Source organism: Lygodium microphyllum, chromosome 24 (assembly GCF_053477565.2).
Source record: "Lygodium microphyllum isolate KBCC chromosome 24, Lygodium_microphyllum_v1.1.10, whole genome shotgun sequence".
NCBI lineage: Eukaryota > Viridiplantae > Streptophyta > Polypodiopsida > Schizaeales > Lygodiaceae > Lygodium > Lygodium microphyllum.
In genome coordinates, this window is record NC_141158.1 from 99,765,161 (window position 1) to 99,787,005 (window position 21,845).

The 21,845-nt window shown below is 42.9% G+C and overlaps 1 protein-coding gene across 2 annotated transcripts in view; it reads left to right on the top strand.

The window, feature by feature from the left end:
• The window catches only part of AGD5 (ARF-GAP domain 5), a 31,908-nt gene extending 19,976 nt beyond the window's left edge, over positions 1-11,932 (top strand). The window contains exons 6-12 of one of the 2 annotated variants that reach the window (XR_015688482.1): positions 8,765-9,050; positions 9,172-9,373; positions 9,586-9,824; positions 9,916-10,182; positions 10,427-10,482; positions 10,737-10,839; positions 11,322-11,354. Coding sequence is in view for 1 of the 2 variants with exons in the window: in XM_087666096.1 (XP_087522222.1) it covers positions 8,765-9,050; positions 9,172-9,373; positions 9,586-9,824; positions 9,916-10,182; positions 10,427-10,482; positions 11,322-11,538 (1,267 nt within the window). In the remaining variant the exon portion in view is untranslated. Of the gene's footprint in view, positions 1-8,764; positions 9,051-9,171; positions 9,374-9,585; positions 9,825-9,915; positions 10,183-10,426; positions 10,483-10,736; positions 10,840-11,321 lie in introns of both variants that reach the window. The other variant, XM_087666096.1, reaches the window with a different exon arrangement.
• The last annotated feature ends 9,913 nt before the right edge of the window (positions 11,933-21,845 follow it).

Sequence of the window (21,845 nt, forward strand, 5' to 3'; positions counted from 1 at the left end):
TCAAGGATCCAATCAATTGACGGTAGCATGAAGCATCCATCACGGGAGAATCGGAGTGTGAAGTGGCCTTCCAATTCGGATCCATAGGAGTAGTAATGGGCCGACAAGTCTCCATCTCAAAAGTCACCAAGAGCTCATAAATGTACCTTTGCTGAGAGATGAAAATCTCCCTCTGAGACTGATAAATCTCGTGACCCAAGAAGAAACGAAGAAGCCCTAAATCCGTCATCTCGAATGCTTGATATAAAGCTGTCTTGGTCTCTCGGACCTTCTGTGCATAATCCCCTATCAAAATCAAATCATCAACATATAACACGAACAACACATGACCAACCTCGGAAGTGTGTACATAAAGCTGCGGATCGGCCTTGGAGCGCCAATATCCCAACTTTGACCGAAGAAACGAGTCAATCTTCTCGTTCCATGCACACGGAGCGTGATTGATGCCATACAAGGCCTTCTTCAACTTGTAAACTTTCCATCCGAGGATCCAAAGCTAGGAGGCTGCTCAACATAGATCTCCTCTTGCAAGTCACCATTTAGAAAGGCCAACTTCACATCCAACTGATAAACAGGCCATCTCCTATGGCTAACCAAGGCAAGAACAGCTCGAACAGTTGCCATACGAGCAGTGGGGGCAAAAGTATCGTGGAAATCAATGCCTGGGCGTTGAGCAAAACCTTTAGCAACAAGGTGAGCCTTGTGCTTGTCCAAAGAACCATCGCTAAGGTACTTGTTCTTGAAGACTCACTTGACACCAATCACCTTCTTGTGAGAGGGACGAGGCACAAGATACCAAGTGCCATTTCTCTCAATAGCCTCCAAGTCGACTTCCATGGCCTTTCGGCGATGATCAAACTGCAAAGTCTCCTTCACTGAAGTGGACTCTCGATCCTGCATAACACAGATCAATAAACAATAGTTGGAGCAGACAAGCTCCAAAGGATGTGCCTAGTTCCTCCGTGACCTTCACTGTCCATCCTGCGGTTCCCACTCCTCAGGGACCCCCTCAATCCCTAGATCTCGGAGGGTGTCATGGGCCCAACGAGGAGGACGAACCTCTCCCCGTCACTCTCCATTAGTTGAAGACTCAGGAGTATCCACCGGCGGAAGCCCTCGGGGGTGGCCGGTGGAAGAGAAGACTCTGAATCCGAAGAAGAATCTCCATCAAGAGGCTTTGGCTCCAAAGAAATTGTCTCGGGAGCCCAACTCTCCCCTGGATCTCCAAGGACGCGGTGCTCCTCACCCCCTCTGTGGTCGATACTTCCACGAACCGCACATCTCGGTCGTGTAGACATCCTGCTTAACGGGATCAAATAAACGATAACCTTGGGATTGGGAGCTATAGCCAATAAAAACCTGTCGGCGGAAAGCCGCCTCGAACTTATCACGCTGCGTCTTCGGAATGTGCACATAAGTGTCATACCCAAAGATCCTGAAATAAGAGACATCAGGCTTAGTTCCGAAGTAAGCCTCAAAAGGTTTCATCCTGTCAATGGTTGAAGTGGGAGATCGATTAAGGATGTGAACTGCAGTAGTCATTGCCTTGGCCCACAGAAACTGAGGTGTCTGTTGGTGCTCCATCATGGTGCGTGCCATCTTGATCACACTTCGGTTCTTCCGCTCCAAAATGCCATTCTCTTGGGGAGTATTGGTGTTAGCAAACTCCTGGTGAATGCCCCTATCTGCACAAAAACGAGCAAACTCATTAGACATAAATTCACTTCCCTTGTTTGAACGCAAGGTCTTCAGTCGCCGGTCAGAACGGTTCTTCTCAAAGAGAAGCCAATTCTTGAAATGAGAGAAAACCTCTGACTTCAAGGTCAAGAAATAGGCCCAAGTCATCCTGTTGTAGTCATCTACGATCAATATGAAGTACAAGCTCCCCTTCAGGGTCTCGGTCCTCATCGGGCCACAAAGATCCGTAGATACAAGCTTCATGGGTGAAGTAGACCTCCTGGAAGCTTTGTTGGGAATCACATCCCGATGCAGTTTCCCACGAATGCAGGAGACACATGGCTGATGGCTCACCACTATGTCCGACAAGCCTCGGATAAACGATCCTCACGATGCCTTCCGAAGGTACTCGTAGTTTAGGTGGCCAAACCGAGCATGCCATAGCTTGGACTATGTCTGAGAAGTAAGAAAAAGAGAAGTAAGAGTTGAAGAAGACTTCAATTTGTAGACTCCATTCTCCTCATACCTTGCAGAGAGAACCTTCCTCGATCCACGATCAAGGACTCCAACAATATCACTGTCAAATTCCATCAAGAGGCCAAGAGCACAAATCTTATGATCCGAAAGTAAATGATACCCCAATCCTGGCACATGCAACACCTCAGAGGTGTGGATACCACCATGTCCATTTGGAATAAGGTGTATCTCACCCCTCGTAGCAATAGACATAGAAGAGTTGTCTCCAATGAGAATCTGCCCATGCAAAGGTCGCAAATGGGCAACACCAACGGAAGGAGGAGTCATATGCCGTGATGCACCATTGTCCATAATCCACTCTCGAGCCTGGGAATCGCAGCATCAGAAGTTGTCGGTGTAAAGTTCTCAATGGTTGCTAAGTGTAGAAAAGCAGCTGATGAGGGTGCATCCACGGCTCTAGAGTCCTTTATGTCCTTCTTCTTAGTATCCTTCTTGTCTTTGTTGGGGCAATCCTTCTTCCAGTGACCGGTCTTTCCACAAATATGGCAAGTCGATTCCTTCTCCTTATCCTTCTTGGATTTGTTGTCCTCCTTCTTCTTTTGGTCCTTCCCCTTCTTCTGAGAGGCTTGACCAACCAATGCCTCCGATTTGGAAGCATTTTGTCCCTTCAATTGTTCCTCCTGGTCCAAGACCATAGGAACCAACTCTTCCCACCGAAGAGTCGACTCCCGCCGTGAAGCAATAAGAGCGGAATAAAAAGTACGAATCATGGCGGCAATTGGGATAGTAAAGTGATCGCCATGTCTTTGGAGGAAATAGGCTTCCCCGCATTTTGAACTTGCATCTGAAGCTGCCGAAGCTTGTTGATGTGTTCCCAAAGCAAAGAAGACTTATTCACAGACAAAATCCGCATTTGCACCTTCAAAGAAACCCTCTTTTTCAGGGCCATCCAATTGTACATCTGGTCGAGCTTCAGCCATATCTCATGAGCACTGTCAAGTGCTCGATGTGAGCTATCATGGCTGTGGTGCAAGACAGAAACAGAAAAGATCGAATCTTGGCATTCAGTTTGTCCCAATGAGACTGGGGCTTGGACATCTCTGCACGAGCATTGGAAGAGAGTTTGGACTCATCCCTCACCGACCAAATCATAAGACTCTAAAATGGCCAACACCATCGCCCGCCAGATGCGGTAATTGTCACCATCAAGCTTTTGATCCGTTGGAAGAGCCGGTGGACAGGCACCTTCCTGTCCATGATCGCCTGGAACTCCAAATCAGTCTCTGTAGACATGTTAGACTGCAATACCTGCACAAACGCAAAAGCAGTCCCCTCTGACTGTGAAAACGCAGCCTTCTAGGACTGATTCCTCTGCTGCCCAAACCTTCTTCACTTGCCGAAGGTGATGAAAATATAAAATCTGCAATGGAAGGCCTCAAATGTAGCCTTCTTTCCCTTCGAAAAGCAATAACATGCAGCAAATTCACCGATTAGATTCCTTTCTTGCACGCCCATGCTCGCTTTAGCCTTGATCCGATGCGCAGCCCTCCTGTTCGCCCTCGAATCTTGGAAACGCAGCCTTGTGTCGCACTGAAATCTCCTCTTCAGATAGGTTCAACCCTCAGTCAGTCCATCTTCATCGCTCTGATACCCTGTCAGAGTGTAGCGATGTGGAGGCGTAGGACAAAGACTGAGAGAGAGAGTGAACACAGAGAGAAGAGAGAGAGAGTGAACACAGAGAGAAGAGAGAGAGAGAGAGGAGACAGTGTAAACGTAGAAAATCTGCAGTGTAGTATGCTGTATAAGAGTGTAAAAGTACACAAGGGGGCAGAGGAAATATCTGCATATGTCTCTGACTTGATGACCTCGATCTCCGTCAGCTCGAGCACAGTCTGTCTCAGCCAACAGATCTCAATATCAGAATCTGAAATCACTGAATAATGTACGAACAATGTGTTGGAGGATTGCTATACGAAGCCGATGACTGCAATAAAATAATGCCAAAAAAACTGTCCGATTGCATTGCAGGCTGCCATGTGGCACCTGTGCAATCTGCTGATGTGGCACTGTACTCTGTTTGTTGCTGACGTGGCTCTATAATCTGTCTGCTGTACCAAACCCTAACTGTGCAGAAACCCTAACATAGCCTGTCCAGGGGATGACTCAAATGCTAACATTGACAACCTCCAAATACATCGGTATGATCAATTAAACCTCCAGTAAGCACCCTGTATCCATGAACCAATGCATACACCAAGTAAATGAGCTTCAGCCCACTGTATTACAGCAAGCAATTTACTGTTAAATGAAGCTCAAATGGTGGTCAAATTTGCTCCAAATTAGTCCCAAAGCATAGACATAGCATCCCATAACATCTAGGTATCACCAGGCATCAAACGGGCAATGCCAAGAAGCATCAAACAGTAAATGTCAAGTGTTGCCCTGTTTTGACAGTCCTGGGACTGTGTATACAGCAAAGGGCTGAAGGGGGAAGCACTCGAATCGATCACTGGGAGTCAAGCACTAATGTCGGGGAGTCAAGCAATGCTCAAGAAGGTTGCCAAGAGTGCCATGAAGAGCAGGGAAATGCCAGGAGTAGGTCAACCCAGCCCCCTAAAAATGCGCTGGCTGTTCTTGGGGGCTGGGGGGTCTTCAACAGTCCTCGAGGACACTTGGCAATGTCGAGGGGGCTCCAATGCAGCCCGGGAAGAAGCCGAGGAAGGTCCGGAAGCTCGGGGAGGAGGCGGGAGATCAAAACATACCTGCAAATGAAGGTGCCATAGTTGCCATTGAAGCTCGGGTTGAAGCTTTTCAAATCCGGGCTGAAAAGAATGCCGGGCAAGCTCCAATGCCTTTGCTCTGATACCAGTTGAAAGGGAAGTGGAACCCAGGAGGAAGAAGCTTAGCGGTGAGAGCTATGGCGGATGGAGAGCAAGAGCCAAGAGAGAGGGAGACTCAAAAGTGGGAACTCCAACAACCACAATGTGTGGCCGGGCCTTCCTTTATTCAAATTGTCACTAAAAGAATAAAGAATAAGTGACTGTGACGGGCGCCCGCCACCTGCAGTACACAATGGTGGGTACTGTCAGTGTAGTAATACACGGGCGGCTAGGCGGAGGCGCCTTTACCTCCAACAAATCGGAGTCCTCCTCCTTCTCTTTGGCCAATCTCTTCTTGCATTCATTAATATAGTGATCGACATCATGCTATCACCCTCATCCATGTTCACATTGGCCAGTTCTCTACAAAGATAGGATATCATGGCCTCATTGTGTGTCACAAACATTCGCTCAAGTACATCCCAAGCAGACTTTGAGGTCCTATACGATTGAATGTGCGAAGTAATTGCCCTTTTCATTGATAAGGCAGTCAAAGAAAGTGCATGTGCATCCTTCGAGTCCCATTTCCTCTAAACCTCAGTAGGAGAAGGAGGAGGAGGAGAAATAGCACCAGCAACTTGTTCTCGAGCACTGCATTGAGGTATCTGAGGTGCAAGACCTCCTGGTTTCTGCATATCACATGTAATATAGTTCCACAAGTCCTTCACCATAAGAAGGTTGTGGGCCATAAAACTCCACAACAGGTAGTTTGTGCCATCGAGTTTGTCCTTCTAAGTGAGGACACCAAGGATGCTCCTTTGATGATTATGCCCTTGATATGCCATGTTGTCAATGATGCATGAAAAATCAACAGCCAAATACTTCACAGTTGAAGTATAGAGTGTACTCTTCCAAGTGCCAAAAATCCCCATGGGATTAGAATGCAAGTACCTAACTGTCACAAATATGCCAAAATGTGCCCAATGTCATAGAAATCAGCACGCAGCCTGCAAATGACAGCAATGCAGTGCTATATCACACTTGCCTCGAAACGCATGCCCACAAAAGGATAGCTTACAGCAATTTAATGTTAAGTCTCACCAAAATTTGTTGGTTTTTCCCAAAATTTTCTGCTCAATCTGATTGTAACAGCAATTAAATGTTGTTGTACTACCTATTTCTTGCCTTGGAATGCGTGTCGCGCAAAAACCCCAAATTCCTTCACAAAAGTTCAAATAAATTGAAAAAAATCATACATTACAGTTCGAATTTTTGCAGAAATGTCACTAGGGGATGTAGAAATCACACGGCACAGCATACAAAATTTGAGCAAGGGGTAGAGAACACACAACAAATATGAGAAGAATAGAGATTGCTCTAATTTCAAACGAATTGATACAAAGATGGCTCTGTCCACTCGTGTGCTTCCATTGTGAAGCTTAGATGGCGATCTAGACAAATGATAGGCGAAGAGCTTAGGGTAGTTGTAACAACTTTGACTGGGCGAAAGCGATGGCTTTAGAGGGTCTTCCTTTTATAGCTCGGGAAGGTAGTTTGGTCGGCAAGTCCAACCATATTATGAATCTTCCCTAGTCGTCCAAGGAATATTTCCTTTACCGTCAGGCCGGAGTGCTACCTCCGAACCGCTGTCAAGGGGGTTGCTGGCCTCCCTAAGACCCCCCCCTCCCCCCCCCCCCCCTAGCTAGGGGGTTGCGGAACCCCAAAATAGGCCCCTCTAATAACTCCACACCTAGTAACTTGATGCATTGTGCCTCGAGTTGCTACTAGCATAACTACTCGATCTAATCCAAAGGCTAGATCCACAAAGATTACTTTTTTGCCATCCGGTCACATGGACCTCATTTGACACACAAGTCAAGACCTATCCGATGTTCGTGTTCACATATGGCTTCTCCTCATAATGGGAGCCTTATAACTTTGAGCACCATGGATCATTTGTGGCACTTTACAAGGGTGGGGCATTGAGCATATCTAACACGGGATGTGTGCCAATAGTGAGTAGTAGATGGAATCCACCTTGTGATGTGTGTTGTCGCCTCGATAACAAAAAGCCTCAAATTTCTTGTGCAAATTGAGATCAAATTGTGCTTGGAGGCCGAATCAATGAAAAGCCCCAAATTTTGGGCACCCCGGGACACGTGCACAGATTAGGACTTGGTGGCAGCCCGATTGGCTGAGATGGCGGCCCAGGTGGCGGAAATGTCAGCATTCGGGAGATCATCGATGGGGAGCTGGTGGCACGCTGGTAAAGAGACGGAGTTGGTGGGTAGATAGCAGTGAAAGTAGGCGCTATAGAGGATAGGCTGAGTGGTGGTGTTAAATGGAGCATGCGGCATTGCCAGGCAGCAGGGGATATAGGCAACAGATAGGCAAGGTAGAGATGGTGTTACTAGCGGCATTGCAGATACAAATTGGAGGCGGAGCAAGTGGCATTGCTTAGTCAGCAGGTGGACAGGGTGTAGGACCAAGCGGCACAAACGGCACTGTGCTAGAACAAGTGGAGTTGGCGAGATAGGGGCGGCGCTGGTGCTGGCACTGGCTAGACAGATTGCAGTTGCACAGTCGATGGTTTTGGCGGCAATGCTGGTGGCTCTGGTGGCCAATGAGTTGGATGATGGCGGATTGAGCATTGCTAGGCAGTAGTAGTTGGGCTTTAGGCAGTTGAGCACTTTCTCACAAGGACAAAAGCTGATGGCGGTAGGACCTTGGGTGAAGTTGCACTGGCTGGTGATATGCCAGCCATGGAGGAGAGAGAAATGAGATAATGACAATGAGTGAGCTGAAGCAAGAGAGTAGAGTGTACTTGCTGAATTCAAAGAGAAAGAGTGAAGGTACGACTTAAGTTAGGTCAAGGGTTGACTTAACCAGCCCTCCAGCAATTGACTAGAGTTAAGCTAACTCACTCCAGTCCCTAGTGTCACTACTTTTAATGTTAAAGACACTAGGTACACACACACACACACACACACACACACACACACACAAAAGTGACACTTGAATAGTGTCCACACCACACGAATCACATGGATACTACCCAGAATTGACAAATTCTAACAAGCCACTCTTAAAAATTAAAAGACAAGGGCAAATGTCTCTCCTTGCTCCTTACGGAAGTTTGCTTATGCCTTGTGGGACTAGTTATTTAAGGTTTTTCCGTAGGGTCTAAGGGTATTTTTTTTTGTCGAACCACATAAAGGGGAGCAACTTTTATTCTAAGAGGGGGATTCATAGGGCCAAAATTATCACGTCTTTGCCTCTTGTAAGAAATTGTAGTCCCTAATCAAAAAGGTCGAAAGCAATTTTGATGATGCATGTTTTTAAAGCCTGGACTCCATTAGAATGAAACATTAGATGTTCTGAAGAAGTTTGGAGGGGGTTTCTTGGACACGTTACATAGGGAGAAGCGAAACAAAACCACTCTATGGACACGTCCCAAATGGTTGGGGCATCTTTGTCCATAGTTGCTTGAAATGAAAACAAAACAAAGTTTTTGAAATGTTTTGGAAACTCTAAAATCCCCATTATATTTGAGTTCCCATAACTTATAATTGTAAGGTGCAGTAGCCATAGCTAAGAGCATGAAAGATGTTTAAGGAAGAAAGGAAGAGCGTTTTACATATGCTTTACGATACATGCCAACATTTTCAAATGTGATATTTGTATTTTCTGTATACTTGTCAGGTTGATATAAGATTTACAATGATTTCAGCTATGGAATTGACACATGGATGGTCTAACAACTGAACACAAAATCACTGATTTTTGTGCAGATATGAAGCAAGAAGATGGGTTCCAAGGAGCAGCAAGTCACCTTCAAGGACTCATGAGGAAAAACGATTCTCCACAGATCGGCCTAGACGAAGCATAGACAATGGGAAGGAGCATAAAAGTCTTGACCATGGCCATGATGAACATGAAGTGTCTGACACACAAGCACCAAGGAAAAGCGAGCATCATGAAGATAACACCGAAACAATTCATGCATCTCGACCATCCATTCGCCATACCTCTGGAGCTTCTACTTCCTCCTCAGATGCATCCTCCAACAAGTTCCAGGTGCTGTGTTTATCTCCAAGTCTAAGCCTCACAGTATCACGCCTACAGTGCATCTGTTGCTGGGCTTGTTTAGGACTGCAGTTTGAAACCAGCAAGTTTACTAATTTCTTTTCAAGGACAGGAAAATGCAAGGCATGCTGCTGCTCTACCTGCTCCTAAGCCACCTCAGAATCCTTTGCAAGCTGTTCAAGGTGTGCCTGCGCAGGCTGCATCCAAAGTGGAAGCATCTACTGATCTTTTTGATCTTTTGAATATTGAAGATCCTCCGCAGGCTGCAGTTCCTATGTCTGTACCAGATGATCAGTCATGGGCTGCATTTCAGTGTAAAATTCACTTGCTTTTGAAGCTTTTTTGTCATCTTGATCCAATATTTCTTTTTGTTCTTCAGGTCCTAAAACAAAGTCAATAGGCTTGTTTGGTTAAATCTGTGTAGAGAATTACTTTGTATACTCATTTGGCTGTTGCAGCATCATTTTGGGGCTATATTTTTCAACTTGAAGTCACTAGAACTGAAATAATTCAGGTATTGGTGCAGCTGCAGAACCTGCACCTGCTGCAGAGGTCGCCTTGGGTTCTGAAAACCCAGTCTCAGGTTCCACAGAGGCAGGTGCAACAAAACAGTCCGAGTCTACAAGTGATTCAACCACAAAAAATGACATCATGGCAGGGCTTGAGGATCTATTTATAGGTTCTCCTGCAGTATCGTTGAAAACATCAGATGCACCACCACCGCAGAAAGATGTCAAGAAGGATATACTGAGTCTGTTTGGGCAGGTCATGCTGTTGAAACAGATTTTATACATTTATTGTGTTTATTTTCACACCTATTTATCTTAACATCTTCTACTTTAACTTTATAAATCAGACATCTATTGCGTCCCCCTATGTTGCACATCAGCAGCAGATGGCTGCGTTGGCACAGAGGCAATACATGCTAATGGCAGCAACAGCAGGATCAGGTGTGCAACTCCCAACTACCTTTCCGGCAAGCCAGCAAGTTTTGTCATCTCAAGACAAGAACCGGGGATCTGTCAGTACAACTATAGGATCTACATGGACAATGTCTAATCCTCAACTGACAGGGATGATTGGCAATTCAGGAAGTCAATCTTCAGTGTTCCCACTTGGTCAGGTGGGATGTGTTTGTGTGGTGAATTTGTTTGGATGAGAGTTGCAGGCGTTTAGTGCGAATTTTAAATCTAGATACAGGGAAAATTCATATAGAACCTTTCAGCTTTTATGAGTTATCTGTTGTTTGTTGAAGAGATAGTAGTATGTCTTTACACAATTTTCAGGAGTCCCTTTGGCATGCCAGAAAGGCTGGTAATTGTGTTTTCTTAGAATTTCTCATTTTAAAATATTAACCATGTTGTCAGACTGGCATGGGGGCGATTGCGCAAAACACAAACCTTCAAGTCCTGGGAGCACCTAGGTATAGTTCCACTATTTCTTCATTTTTATTTGCGTGTTACTTGTTACATATACATTGTTAACTAAAGCTGTAAGGTCAGTCTCAAAGGACTAAGAGTTGAATTCAGACGAAGAGGAATTGCAGTAGCCTGTAGGCATGCATGTCATTCTTTTCTGGAATAAGGGCTCCCTAACGATTGTACTTTTCTGAAGTATGGTTGTAAGGCATGTGGGGGGAGGCTGCTAAAATATTCTTAACCAACTTTTTGTGTCTAGTTGAAATCACTGGCAGACTGGGGATCGAGGTTGATATTCAAAGTCTGCTGTCATACCTTCTGTTTGAACTATTTGAAAATGGGCCATTGGAATATTTGATAAGGTACTCCAAATGGAGTGGCTCTAAATACTGATCATATTCCTTCTTTCATCCTTTTCGTCTGTGATTGGTCCGTTCTTGAGTGGGATGGGGAATTGTCGAGTTTTTCTTATTCTGACATTAAAAAGTGGCAGATGACTTAGTGTTTAGTTGCATCTATATTGGTCCTGGTTTCCATTTAAAGGGTTTAGTGGAAAGCTCTTGCTTGCATATTTTGAGTGTTTACTTGAAATTTGTGACTCAATGTTCCACCAGTTCTCCCTTTTAGTGCAACTTTGTGTTGACATAGCGAAGTGAAAATTGCCTCCCTGTGCCAAAATTGCATATGTAAACTATTTATCCACACTTGGCTAATCGTCTAACCTTATGAGTCCATACTTGAATTATTCTGGCATCATGCACTTGAAAAATGCCTTACATGCTTCTGGGAGTATTGTTAATATCACATCTCTAATCCTTCATATTCCCCCTTTGCTGGAATGCAGTCTAAGCCAAGGGATGCCAGGGGCTTCAATGCCTTATCAGTCTCTCTTTTCCTCATCCCTTTCTGCACTCAGTGGAAATTCCCTCAATGTCTCTGGCCCACCGGTACCTGCTGCAAGCAAAAGCAGTATTTCAGCTGGCTCAGAAATTTCGACTCCATCAGCAGGAGCAACCTATGATTTTTCTTCCTTGACTGCAGCTGCATTATCAAAGCATTGATTCATTATGGAATTACCTGTAATTTTTTACTCAAGAGTTATTGTACTTAGAGGCTAGAACTGGAAGTAATTGTTTCTTTATTCTAGTTTCTCTAGAGAATAACACTTTGGAAAGGGTAGAATGCAGCTTTACAGCATCATTTTGGCCTATGTAAGAATTATGATTATGACAAAATTGGGGATGTATCTCAGGAGCAGGATGCAAAGAGTGTCTGGACATTGAATTCACAGATTGCTTGATGGAGTGTGAAAGACACAAAAATCATTAATGTTTGCTAGTCTAGTTTATGTTTGATGGATTGCAGGGTGACGGGTCAAATGTACAAATTTCAACTTGAACAGATTCTGCATGTATTTTGTTGTTTAACAAGTCACTCTACACACCTTCATGATGATTGGATGAGACAAATTGCTAACGGATTCAATGAATGATAATATCTATGTAAGGATCAAGTTTGTTGGGTATCTGTTACAACTTTATCATTCCCCTTGCCCAGAAAGTGTGATAACCTTATTGATGTCAGTGCTACTATTGTTCCCTTAGATTGTAAAACCAAAAATTTTATGCCTGAGAAATAGAAAGAAGAGTTTAAGATTAGGTTTTGACCAGCAGAGAAGGATCAACAATAGGCAACACCAAGAGGTTACCTTCATGGGGGACATTTTAATCCATATACTGGTCACTTGCATCATGTAAATGGAGAATGAGGTCTTAAAATACGTGAACATCAATGGCATGTAAATTAATTTTGATTGTTGCTGCCTTCCAATTTCACTTTTCAACGAGATGTGATGCCACCAAAGGTAGAAATAAATCTTATCACTCCGGAAGGCTTACATGCAAGAATTATAAATTCATCTCAATCTTCAAGTAAACCGGATGGCTATGTTTGTTGGGCAAGTTGTTGCTATTTTGGGACTATTGGCAAGCCTTGAAGGCTAATGACCTCAATGTGGCAGTAGTAGAGTTCTTGAAGCAAGATCAAGATAGACACAATGTTGAGTGCAAAGTCAAAGCTACAAAAGGAGCTTAGGTGCACAAAGCCACAATTGCACTTGACAAAGTTTGTTAGCGGTATGTTGCTTTTAGGCATACTTGTATCTTTTGGGTTGGTTGCATATGGAGGAGGATTTTTGCAAATGGCTTGACATGACTTGTGAAGGTAAGGTAGCCATTATTCAATTCAAATTTGTTATCAAAGGATTTTATTTGGCATTGCTTGATTCTAAGGCCAAATGTGATTTGGTTCTTGCTTCGATAGTTGGACACAATGCAAATTTGGTGTATGCATTACCTTGGACCTTCTCACTTGATAGGATGGTGCTCCATGAATGCCCAAATTGGATTAGTTTCATTGAAATTCTCCCTTGGTTGATGATGGAGCATCAAATATCATCCCAATGCTTGGAAATGTGCCATAGGCTTTGGCAGTTGTTACGTCTTGGGTTTTGCTAATGGGTGATAAGTAGTTGTGTATTCTTTGGGAACATCATAATGAGCCTTGAGAATACTTGTAGTTGTAGGATCCTAAAGGAATGGAGCTTGTGCTCAATGTTGGTTTTTTGCTTTTCTAGACTCATGCTATCATTGCAAATGTAGTGGGCAGTTTGCTCGTGGATGTCCCAAGAAATCTATGAAAGAGAACCATAAAGCAATTGTGAATAAGCCTAAAAAGTCGAGCAATGGAGAGGTCGTTGCTTGGAAAATGATGCAGTTTGCATCCAATGATAAGTCAAAAAAGGAAGTAGTCTCTCAAGTGTAGATTGCTAATAGGTAAGAGGGCAAAGACTCAAAAGGGGACATGTAGTCCACATTGAAAGTTGTTGTTGGGAAAGATGATGGTAAAGATCACAAGAAGAACGCCAACAAAATCTTGCACGAACCTCCTCGGTGGATCACAACTATTATGCCCCTATCAATGGTAACGCCATGTTGGATGAGCTATCTTTGATGCTTTGAGAGGGCAAATCTATTTCCAAAGGTCAAGTTTTGTTGTGCAGTTTGGATGATGATGCTTGCAAAAGCTTTCAAATTCCTAGCTTTCAAACCTTTTTTGATGCATTTAGAAGAGCCAAAGGCCAATGTTAATCAAAGAGGAATTCAAACATGTCTTTGCATTCAATGTTGGTGATGAAGCTTTGTTGGGGTCAATTTAGCATTCAAGGTGAACTTTGTTGATGTGCTCATGATATGTAGCTAATACCTCTATGGTTTAGGCTAAATAGTGGGAATTTACCAAATTGCATTGTAGATTTTAGGGAAGATTGCTATTCTAGGTGGTGACTAGAATTAGTGAATTGGAATATGACATGTAGTGAGGAGTGCTCCCAAGGCTATGGCTTAATGGTACAAGAGGATACTCATGGAATGATTTGGTCTTTATGTGTGAGTTAAAAGATGTTGCTATGCTTTGTGTTGACGGGGCATGATTGAAGTACATAGCACAACAAGAACATCAACTCGACTTGGAGAGGTAGCAGGTTGGATAGATTGTCTCACAAGGTGCTGGCAAGAATTGTAATGTGCCCTCCATTCTGTTTCAATCTCACTTCTCAATGAGAATAGATTCATCCATAAGATCTATTCAAGTTAGAATCATGCTAGGAATCTACTAGCTATGTTGGAGTTTAGGTGGATAAAATGTTTAGAGGCCATCAATTGATACACAAAGGAGGGGGGAGGGAACAAGGCTTTAATAAGAAAATGAAATAATGAAGTTGTAGTTAGGGCCTGCAACTCACCCCTAGCATCTTTAGCTATGAATTCTGAAGATGAAACATCGCATAGATGTCTAAATGACATGGAGCTTTATCTGAGGTAGCAAGAAGAAATAGTAGTGCATGCTGCAAAGTTCATCTCAAAGGCTAGTAAGAATTGAAAGGTGATGGCCTACTGAGCTTTATTTCACTATGTTGAAATCAAAGCAGAAAAAAGAATGTATCCCTTGCATAAAAAATAGTTATCCTCGCCATCAATGACTACTCTTATCAAAATATTTGAAGAACACTTAGCAACAATGGTTGATGGAGGCCCCCATGCCATCCTAACTTATGAGTAGAGATTGTATGACTTTTTTGGAAGACTTAGTGGTCCCTATCCATATTGATCTAGCACTCCTATTGGATAGGCCATTTTCCCTAGAAGAAATCAAGAAAGTAGTATTCAAAATGAAGATTGAGAAAGCCCTTGGTCCAAACGGCATCTTGGTTGAAGTAACTTAGAAGTCATGGCCCTATTGTGGACTTGATCTAGTGCTCATGCTCAACTATACAAGACAAATTGGAGTATGTTAAGTGTTTCAATCAAGGTTGGATTAAGTTAATACCCAAGTCCTTGGGTAGGACTAAAGTGACAAATTGGCATCCATTAACAATGCTTAATTTTCATACAAAGTGCTTGCTCAAGCGCTTGCCATGCATGTCAAACTCTTTCCATGGTCATACATTCCAAGCAGTACGGGCTTGTGGATGGGAGTAGTATACGTGATGCGATACTCAAACCTCGTTTTTCCCATGGATCATGCCCTGAGCTTACAATAATCTGATTTTGTTCAACAAATATTGATTGTAGTATACGTGATGCGATACTCAACCTCGTTTTTCCCATGGATCATGCCCTGAGCTTACAATAATCTGATTTTGTTCAACAAATATTGATTGGGCCAACACCTATGATCTCGTGAGTTGGTCCTCCATCATGGTTGTGTTGGCTGCTATGTGCTTGAAACTATTATTCAGCAATATTCTGGCCACCTTGCTTCGGAACGCTACTCTCTCCATCGGCATCAACGGGGTCTCTTAAGCTCTCGCTCTCATCACAAACCCACTTTTGTTGTGAAAGGTCGACAAAAGGATTTAGGATGATGTTATCAAAGGCCTACATCTATCGGATGACTCGTTGATTGCACTGCAATTTTTCACAGATGATAACGCTTCCATCGTAGCTGCAGAAACGGGGTCTATCAGTAGCTTATTGGAGGTATATTTAGAATTCTCAGCTCTTCTTGCCTCCAAGGCTAAAACATAGCCTAGACTTGAGCATTGGCTTACAGAACTGGGCTTCAAAATAGTACATTCAAGAGAGATGGGTGTGCTACCTGGGAGCCCCCATAGGGGTAGGTGTGTCTTTAAGCCACTGATTCCAATGGTTCTTTTCGAACTTTCACGCAAAGATTGGGAAGTGGTTATTTGCACTCTCCTCCTTTGCTGGCTTCAGCAATGGTTTATGTGGGCTCTATTCTATGTTTCAACAATCATTCATCGTCAAGGACTTAAAAGCTTATTAGGGATTTTCTTTGGTCATGCCAGGGCAAGAAAGGCCTAGCCCAAATAAGCTAGGGAGTGCTGGCAGAAGATATGTTCGATGGTGGAGCTGTACTGGAAGCCTTGACTCAGAAATCTCAGACGCTAAGCACCAAGTTGCTAAGGAAAATGCAGGGGAAAGAGCCTTGCTCTATCTTAATTCAGCACGAGATCATTGCTGTGTGCATCAAAGGAGTTATACGGGCAAGTTTTAAGTGGCAAGATCGGCTTGTTTGCGTGCATCAGGTGCTTAAAATCCCTCAGTTAGTGTCGCTTAGGCTTTGGCAGGATGCTGGCAAACTGTTTTTTCCAATGCCGATTGGGAGTCTTGGTCCAGCAGACTTGGGGATACGTCGCCTAGTGGAAGGGTAATGTTGAATTTGCATGCCGTTAATCCTTCGTATACCCCAGCCCACAGAAGCCCAGATTAGCAAAAGGATTCTATGATAGCGGCATGACAACATGGCTTAAAAACTGGGACGAGGAGCGAGGCCAATGGCGATCAATTCTCTCTCTCTCTCTCTCTCTCTCTCTCTCTGCTAAGGAAAGGAGATGGGTCTCCTCAGTATTATACTCCAGGAGGATTGGCCTAGGTCCGTGGTAAATAAAACAAAGCTCAATCGTTAAGGACCTGACTAGCATGTTTAGCGAAGAGCTTTGGATTTGTAAGAATGTGAGGGACTCTGAACGCTCGCCACTTATGATCCCCATGCCTCTCTAGGCCGAGTGGAAGAAAGAATTTCCTATGGTCAGTTTGTATACTTGGAGGTGATAAGTTAGGAACATTTAGAAAGCTACTCCTTCCTTTAGGTTGAATTCACTAAGGTGGCGATTGAGTGGAAGAAAGAGTTTCCTATGGTCAGTTTGTATACTTGGAGGTGATAGGTTAGGAACATTTGGAAAGCTACTCCTTCCTTTAGGTTGAATTCACCAAGGTGGCGATTGGTTGTTAGGAAGCTTCTGCTTAGAGTTATCCTCTCTAAGAAGATTGGAAATTTTCCTTTCTTGTCCTTTTTGCAAACATGCTGAAGAGAGTGAGAAACATCTAGTTTGGGATTGCACGTATTTCATCCCAGTGTGGAGGAGAATTAGAAAGTGTCTTAAAGGTGCAAATTTGCCCAACTTTGGGATGTTTGTGACCCTTTTTGGAGAGCATAGCAACCTGGATGAGGTTAGCTGAAAGCTCATTAGGGTAATCACTGCTATTAATTAAGTTTCAACATAATAGTTGCAATGCAATGGCTTTTAGAAATCACACAGGCCATATCCCATATGAGTGTCTCAACTTGCTATGGTAAGATTGTTGAGTTATGCTAGGAGCTCTTAGGGGCAAACACAAGATATTCAAACTAAAAAAAAATAAATCATAGTAGGACAAGTTAAGATCACACTACTCTTTGCTAATGTTGCATTTAGTTTACTACTTTTTTCAAAAGCAATATTCTTATGCGCCCCCGAAAAAAGGGAAAAAAACTTTTAGGGAGCTTTTTTGATACATGAGATGTGTTAATTGGATAAGGCTTACATGAGAAGAGGACAAGCTTTGAGTTATTGGTGTACTTATTAGAAAAATGCTCTGTAAAAAGGGTAAGTGGCAGCTAGTCAATCACTGGACTGCCAACGTAAGCCCTCCACCCAAGTTCTTGTCAATTTCTTGCATCTCATGAAAAGGCCCAATGTTCAATTTTCTCATGTATCCCATGTTGGTTGAGTGGTTAAAAATTGTTTGCCATGTATACTCAGGCCAAGAAAAAAGGTTGATGCTAGGCGAGGTGGTAAGCCAAAAGAGAGGTGACCCTCCCTTATCACTTAAGACCTTGAAGGGGTGTAGCACCTGACCCGATGGAAACTTTGCCCACCTCTTGGTGATCTAGAGTCTGACACTTGTATGTAGGTATAGGTACACTCCATGATCACCCCATTCTTGATGATATACCCCTGATATGAGGCACATTCATTGAGCAAGGCACCCATGTATAGCACTTGACATGTATGCAGTGTTGGCAGAGTAAACTGATATTCAATTGCAAAATTCTTTGATCATTTTCTATCACAAAGATTAATAGATCATCTTGAAGAAAACTTTCTCTCCTTTGATATAAATCAAGAATCTCATCGATTAGAACTCCTACTGGAAGTTACATCTATTTTATTGACAGTGGGTCTTGTAGATTACACTCAGATGGCAAGGCAGAAAGGCAAAAGCAAGGCCTATGATGAGGTCTAGAGGGATATTAGAGACTCTAGGGCCTCAATAAATGAGGAAACCCTACATTATGCTTAATCATACCCTTTGTTAGCATGAGCTCCATCACATGGAAAGGCACAATGACATGGTTGCTAATCATCACCATATGCTATCAAAAATTGATCTTGCGATCGAAAAAATGACCCTCTCCAACTCTCACACTCAAGAGACCTTAGAGCACATCACCACTCTTATAGCCCATTTATCCATCACCTCTCGAGCACAAGATAAGGAAAATGAGTCCAAACATGAATCATGACAGCCTCCACCATTGAAACTGCTTCATGGCCCACAGGGTATCCTTGAAGCTAAGAGCATTCCTCCTACTACCACATATGAGGTTGGCAAGCCCTCTCATGTTAACAAAGAGCCTCTCTTGAGCTCTCCCATCATCCATGCATCCAACCCCTCTGTGAGACCACTGTTTACCATTGGCAAAAGCTCCCCCACTCTCCCTAGGAGCCCCAATGGCACTTAGCAGGCTCAACCCAATAATGGACATCATGGTATTAATGTCCAGCTTGGCAATGATGGGCAACATGCTACCTATGGGTAGCATGGGGTCAATGCACAATATGACTTGTATGGATAGCATGGTATGTATGGGTAGCATGGTATATACAAACAACAAGGATTTCACAGACATCGAGGCCCTAGTGATCTTCGTGACAAGATCATTCTTACAAAGTATAATTGGCAATCACCATTCCCATCGGAGTTGGAAGAATGGACCTCCAAATTGGAGTTATACTTTGATATTTATACATGCAGTGATGATCAGAAAATTCTCTTCTCCTCTCTCCACTTAGAGGGATTTTCCCACACTTGGTGGCACTACATAAGCCGTGAAAATGATTAGTTTATTGACTGGGAGGAATTTAAGATGTATATGGTTCAAGTCTTTATATCCCCGGTGGAAAAAGAGTGGTTGGCAAGATGATGGTGCCAACTTGACCAATGTAATTTCATAGTAAGGGAGTGCACAAATTAGTTTATGAACTTGACCATGTATATTGAGAGCATTAGTGATGATGCAAAATTGCAACAGTACATCTATGGGTTAGAGTCTAGCTTATTGGCTAATGTAAAGGCTCAAAAGACTTCTACCTTATTTGATGCAATTGAATTGGCTAAAAGATATGCAAGGAAGTACCGTAAAAATAAGGGCTTTCAACAAGGTTTTGGGTAGCCTTGTATCCCCATGAGGTCACGCTAATGTGGTGGTGTTTTTTGAGGCAACCCCATGCCTAGTAGCAGTGCCAAAATCTCCACTTACCTCCCTTCCAAATTAAAATAAAACATGCCACTTTTGGGACAACACTTAGCTCTATTGGTGAAGGTAAATATGCTGAAAACAAGCCCAGAAATGCATTTGTCAAAGTGGCCAAAAATTCATTTTCCTAGATGTTGTGAAATATTGAAAAGAAAAAGGATTATGTTTTTAAGTGTCGAGATAAGTACACGGTAGACTATGCATCAAAATGCCCCTATAAGATAGTGAAGGTCAAAGTCCATAGCATGTATATTTTGGAGGATTGGCAAAATGATGAGGAGGAATTACATGCCTCGAATGCTACAAATATCCTTTCACATGCTGAAAATGAGGATTATGCTCGAGACTTAGACTAGAAATGGTTCTATGATTTGGAAGATGGGTTTCCCTTTGATGTAGGTGGCTACCCACCTCATGATATTGATTTGATATCTTCTACTACACTCTCTCAAGCTACCACTTCCCTTTGCTCCATCTCCATGGATACATGGATGGCTCCATAAGCCCCCACCCTGCGCATTCAAGGAAGCATTAATGGAAAGCATGTATTTATCCTAATTGATAGTGGTAGTACACATAGTTTTGTCAATAAGTTAGCCCTTAATCAAGTGCAATGTACCCCTGCAAAATTACAGCAACCCTTAAAAGTTCAAGCAACAAATAGTGAAAAAAAAAAAGGCACACATGTATGCTCCAAAGTTTACTTATGCTTGGTTGAAAACTGTATGGCATTAGTTGATCTAATTACATTAGGCATGGGCCCCATTGATGTCTTGGGTTGTGACTACTTGAAACACTTGCAACAAATTACTATGGACTTCTCTTAGCTCTAGATGGAGTTTGCTATGCATAGACAACTCATTTGCCTTGAGGGAGTTCATGATAATGTTGATTTTTAGCTAATTACAACAAAGCAACTCAAATGGGAGTTTAACAAATGCTCATAGATCTTTGTCTTATGCTTGAATAAGGAAAATTTAGATCAATCTTCAAAACCATCTAAGAATTGAGCATTGAAATCCTTACTAGAGGTGTATGATGATTTATTTCAGATGCCTACAACTCTTCCCCTTAAGAGGCAAGTGGATCACCTAATTGATCTAGAAGCCCAATCTAAGCGAGTGAATAAGCCACCTTATAGACTCTCGAAGTGTGAGAATGAATAAGTTGCAAAGCAAGCGAAAGAGTTACTTGAGATGGCACTCATTGAACCAAGTTTCTCAGCTTAGGCACCTCTAGTCTTACTAGTCAAGAAAAAAGATGGCACTTTTTGCATGTGCATTCACTAACGAGTGTTATAGAATTTGAAATACATGCTCGACTTTCTTATATACTTAAAATATGTATGGCGAATATTATGTTGGCACAGAGGGAGAATAGATGAGAGAAAAGAAAGCTGTAGAGAGAGAGGTAGAGAAATTGGCAACACACTAGGGACTCGAAGATGGGCCAGTCCCCCCCCCTTGTGGAGTTATATTATTGACAAGGAGCAAGCTCCTCCATTACACATAAACCAATTCTTACTTGTCGATCTTGGAAACAAGATCACGGTTCCTTGCATGGTATACAACCGGCTAACACTTGCACAACTTGGAAGTTGCCACCTTTTGATCCTTCTTGAGTCTCCTTCTCTCCTACACAATATGTATAGGGCTCTCCTCTTGGCACTTGATTTCAGTAGATCTTCTGCAGCACTTGCACCTTCTCTTCTCCTCTTGGAACTTGATTTCAGCAGAGCTTCCATAGCACTTGATTTTAGCAGGGTTTCCGTAGCACTTGAACCTTCTCTTCTCCTCTTGGATACATGCAAAGTGATGCTTCCTTCACCCCTCCCTTACACCCAAGGAGAGCCTCCTCTTTTATAGGCTTTCAAGAGCTTCTCTTCTTGGAGAGAGAGTTAAGTTGATCTTCATGCAAGATGTGGTTGTTCCACTCTGCAGCTCTAATTTCGAGATATCTCTTTGTGCGTTGTTTGGATGAAAAAACATCCAACACGAAAGTTGTAGATCTCGCTTTTTCGATAACTTTCGTGGCCTGTTTTTAGAGATTATTTTTCTATTGTGAGATATTTTAAAAATGGATTTTCCAAAAAATAGCTTTTTAAACTGTACTCTTAACTTGTAATCCATGCAACCACCTTGAGTCATAGATAGGGAGAGTTCATTAGATTGCATTGGGCCTCAACCTTAAGATTGAATTCCATACAAAAGCTTGTGTTATTTTAGACCTTAGAAAGAGAAAATCACTTCTCTCGTCACTTCCAAAGGATCACGTCTCTCGTTTTTCTTAGTGAGAGAATTCCCTCTCTAGTCTTTCTTAATGAAAGAAAAGACCTTAAACCTTGACTTGTAGGGGAGAGGATGACCCTAAATGAATGCAATGGTTATTACACACAAGTAAACATTCCCAGGCGTCCCTGGATGCACACATAAATACATATACACAATGCTAATGCACTTCCTTTTCTTAGAACTCAATCCATCTT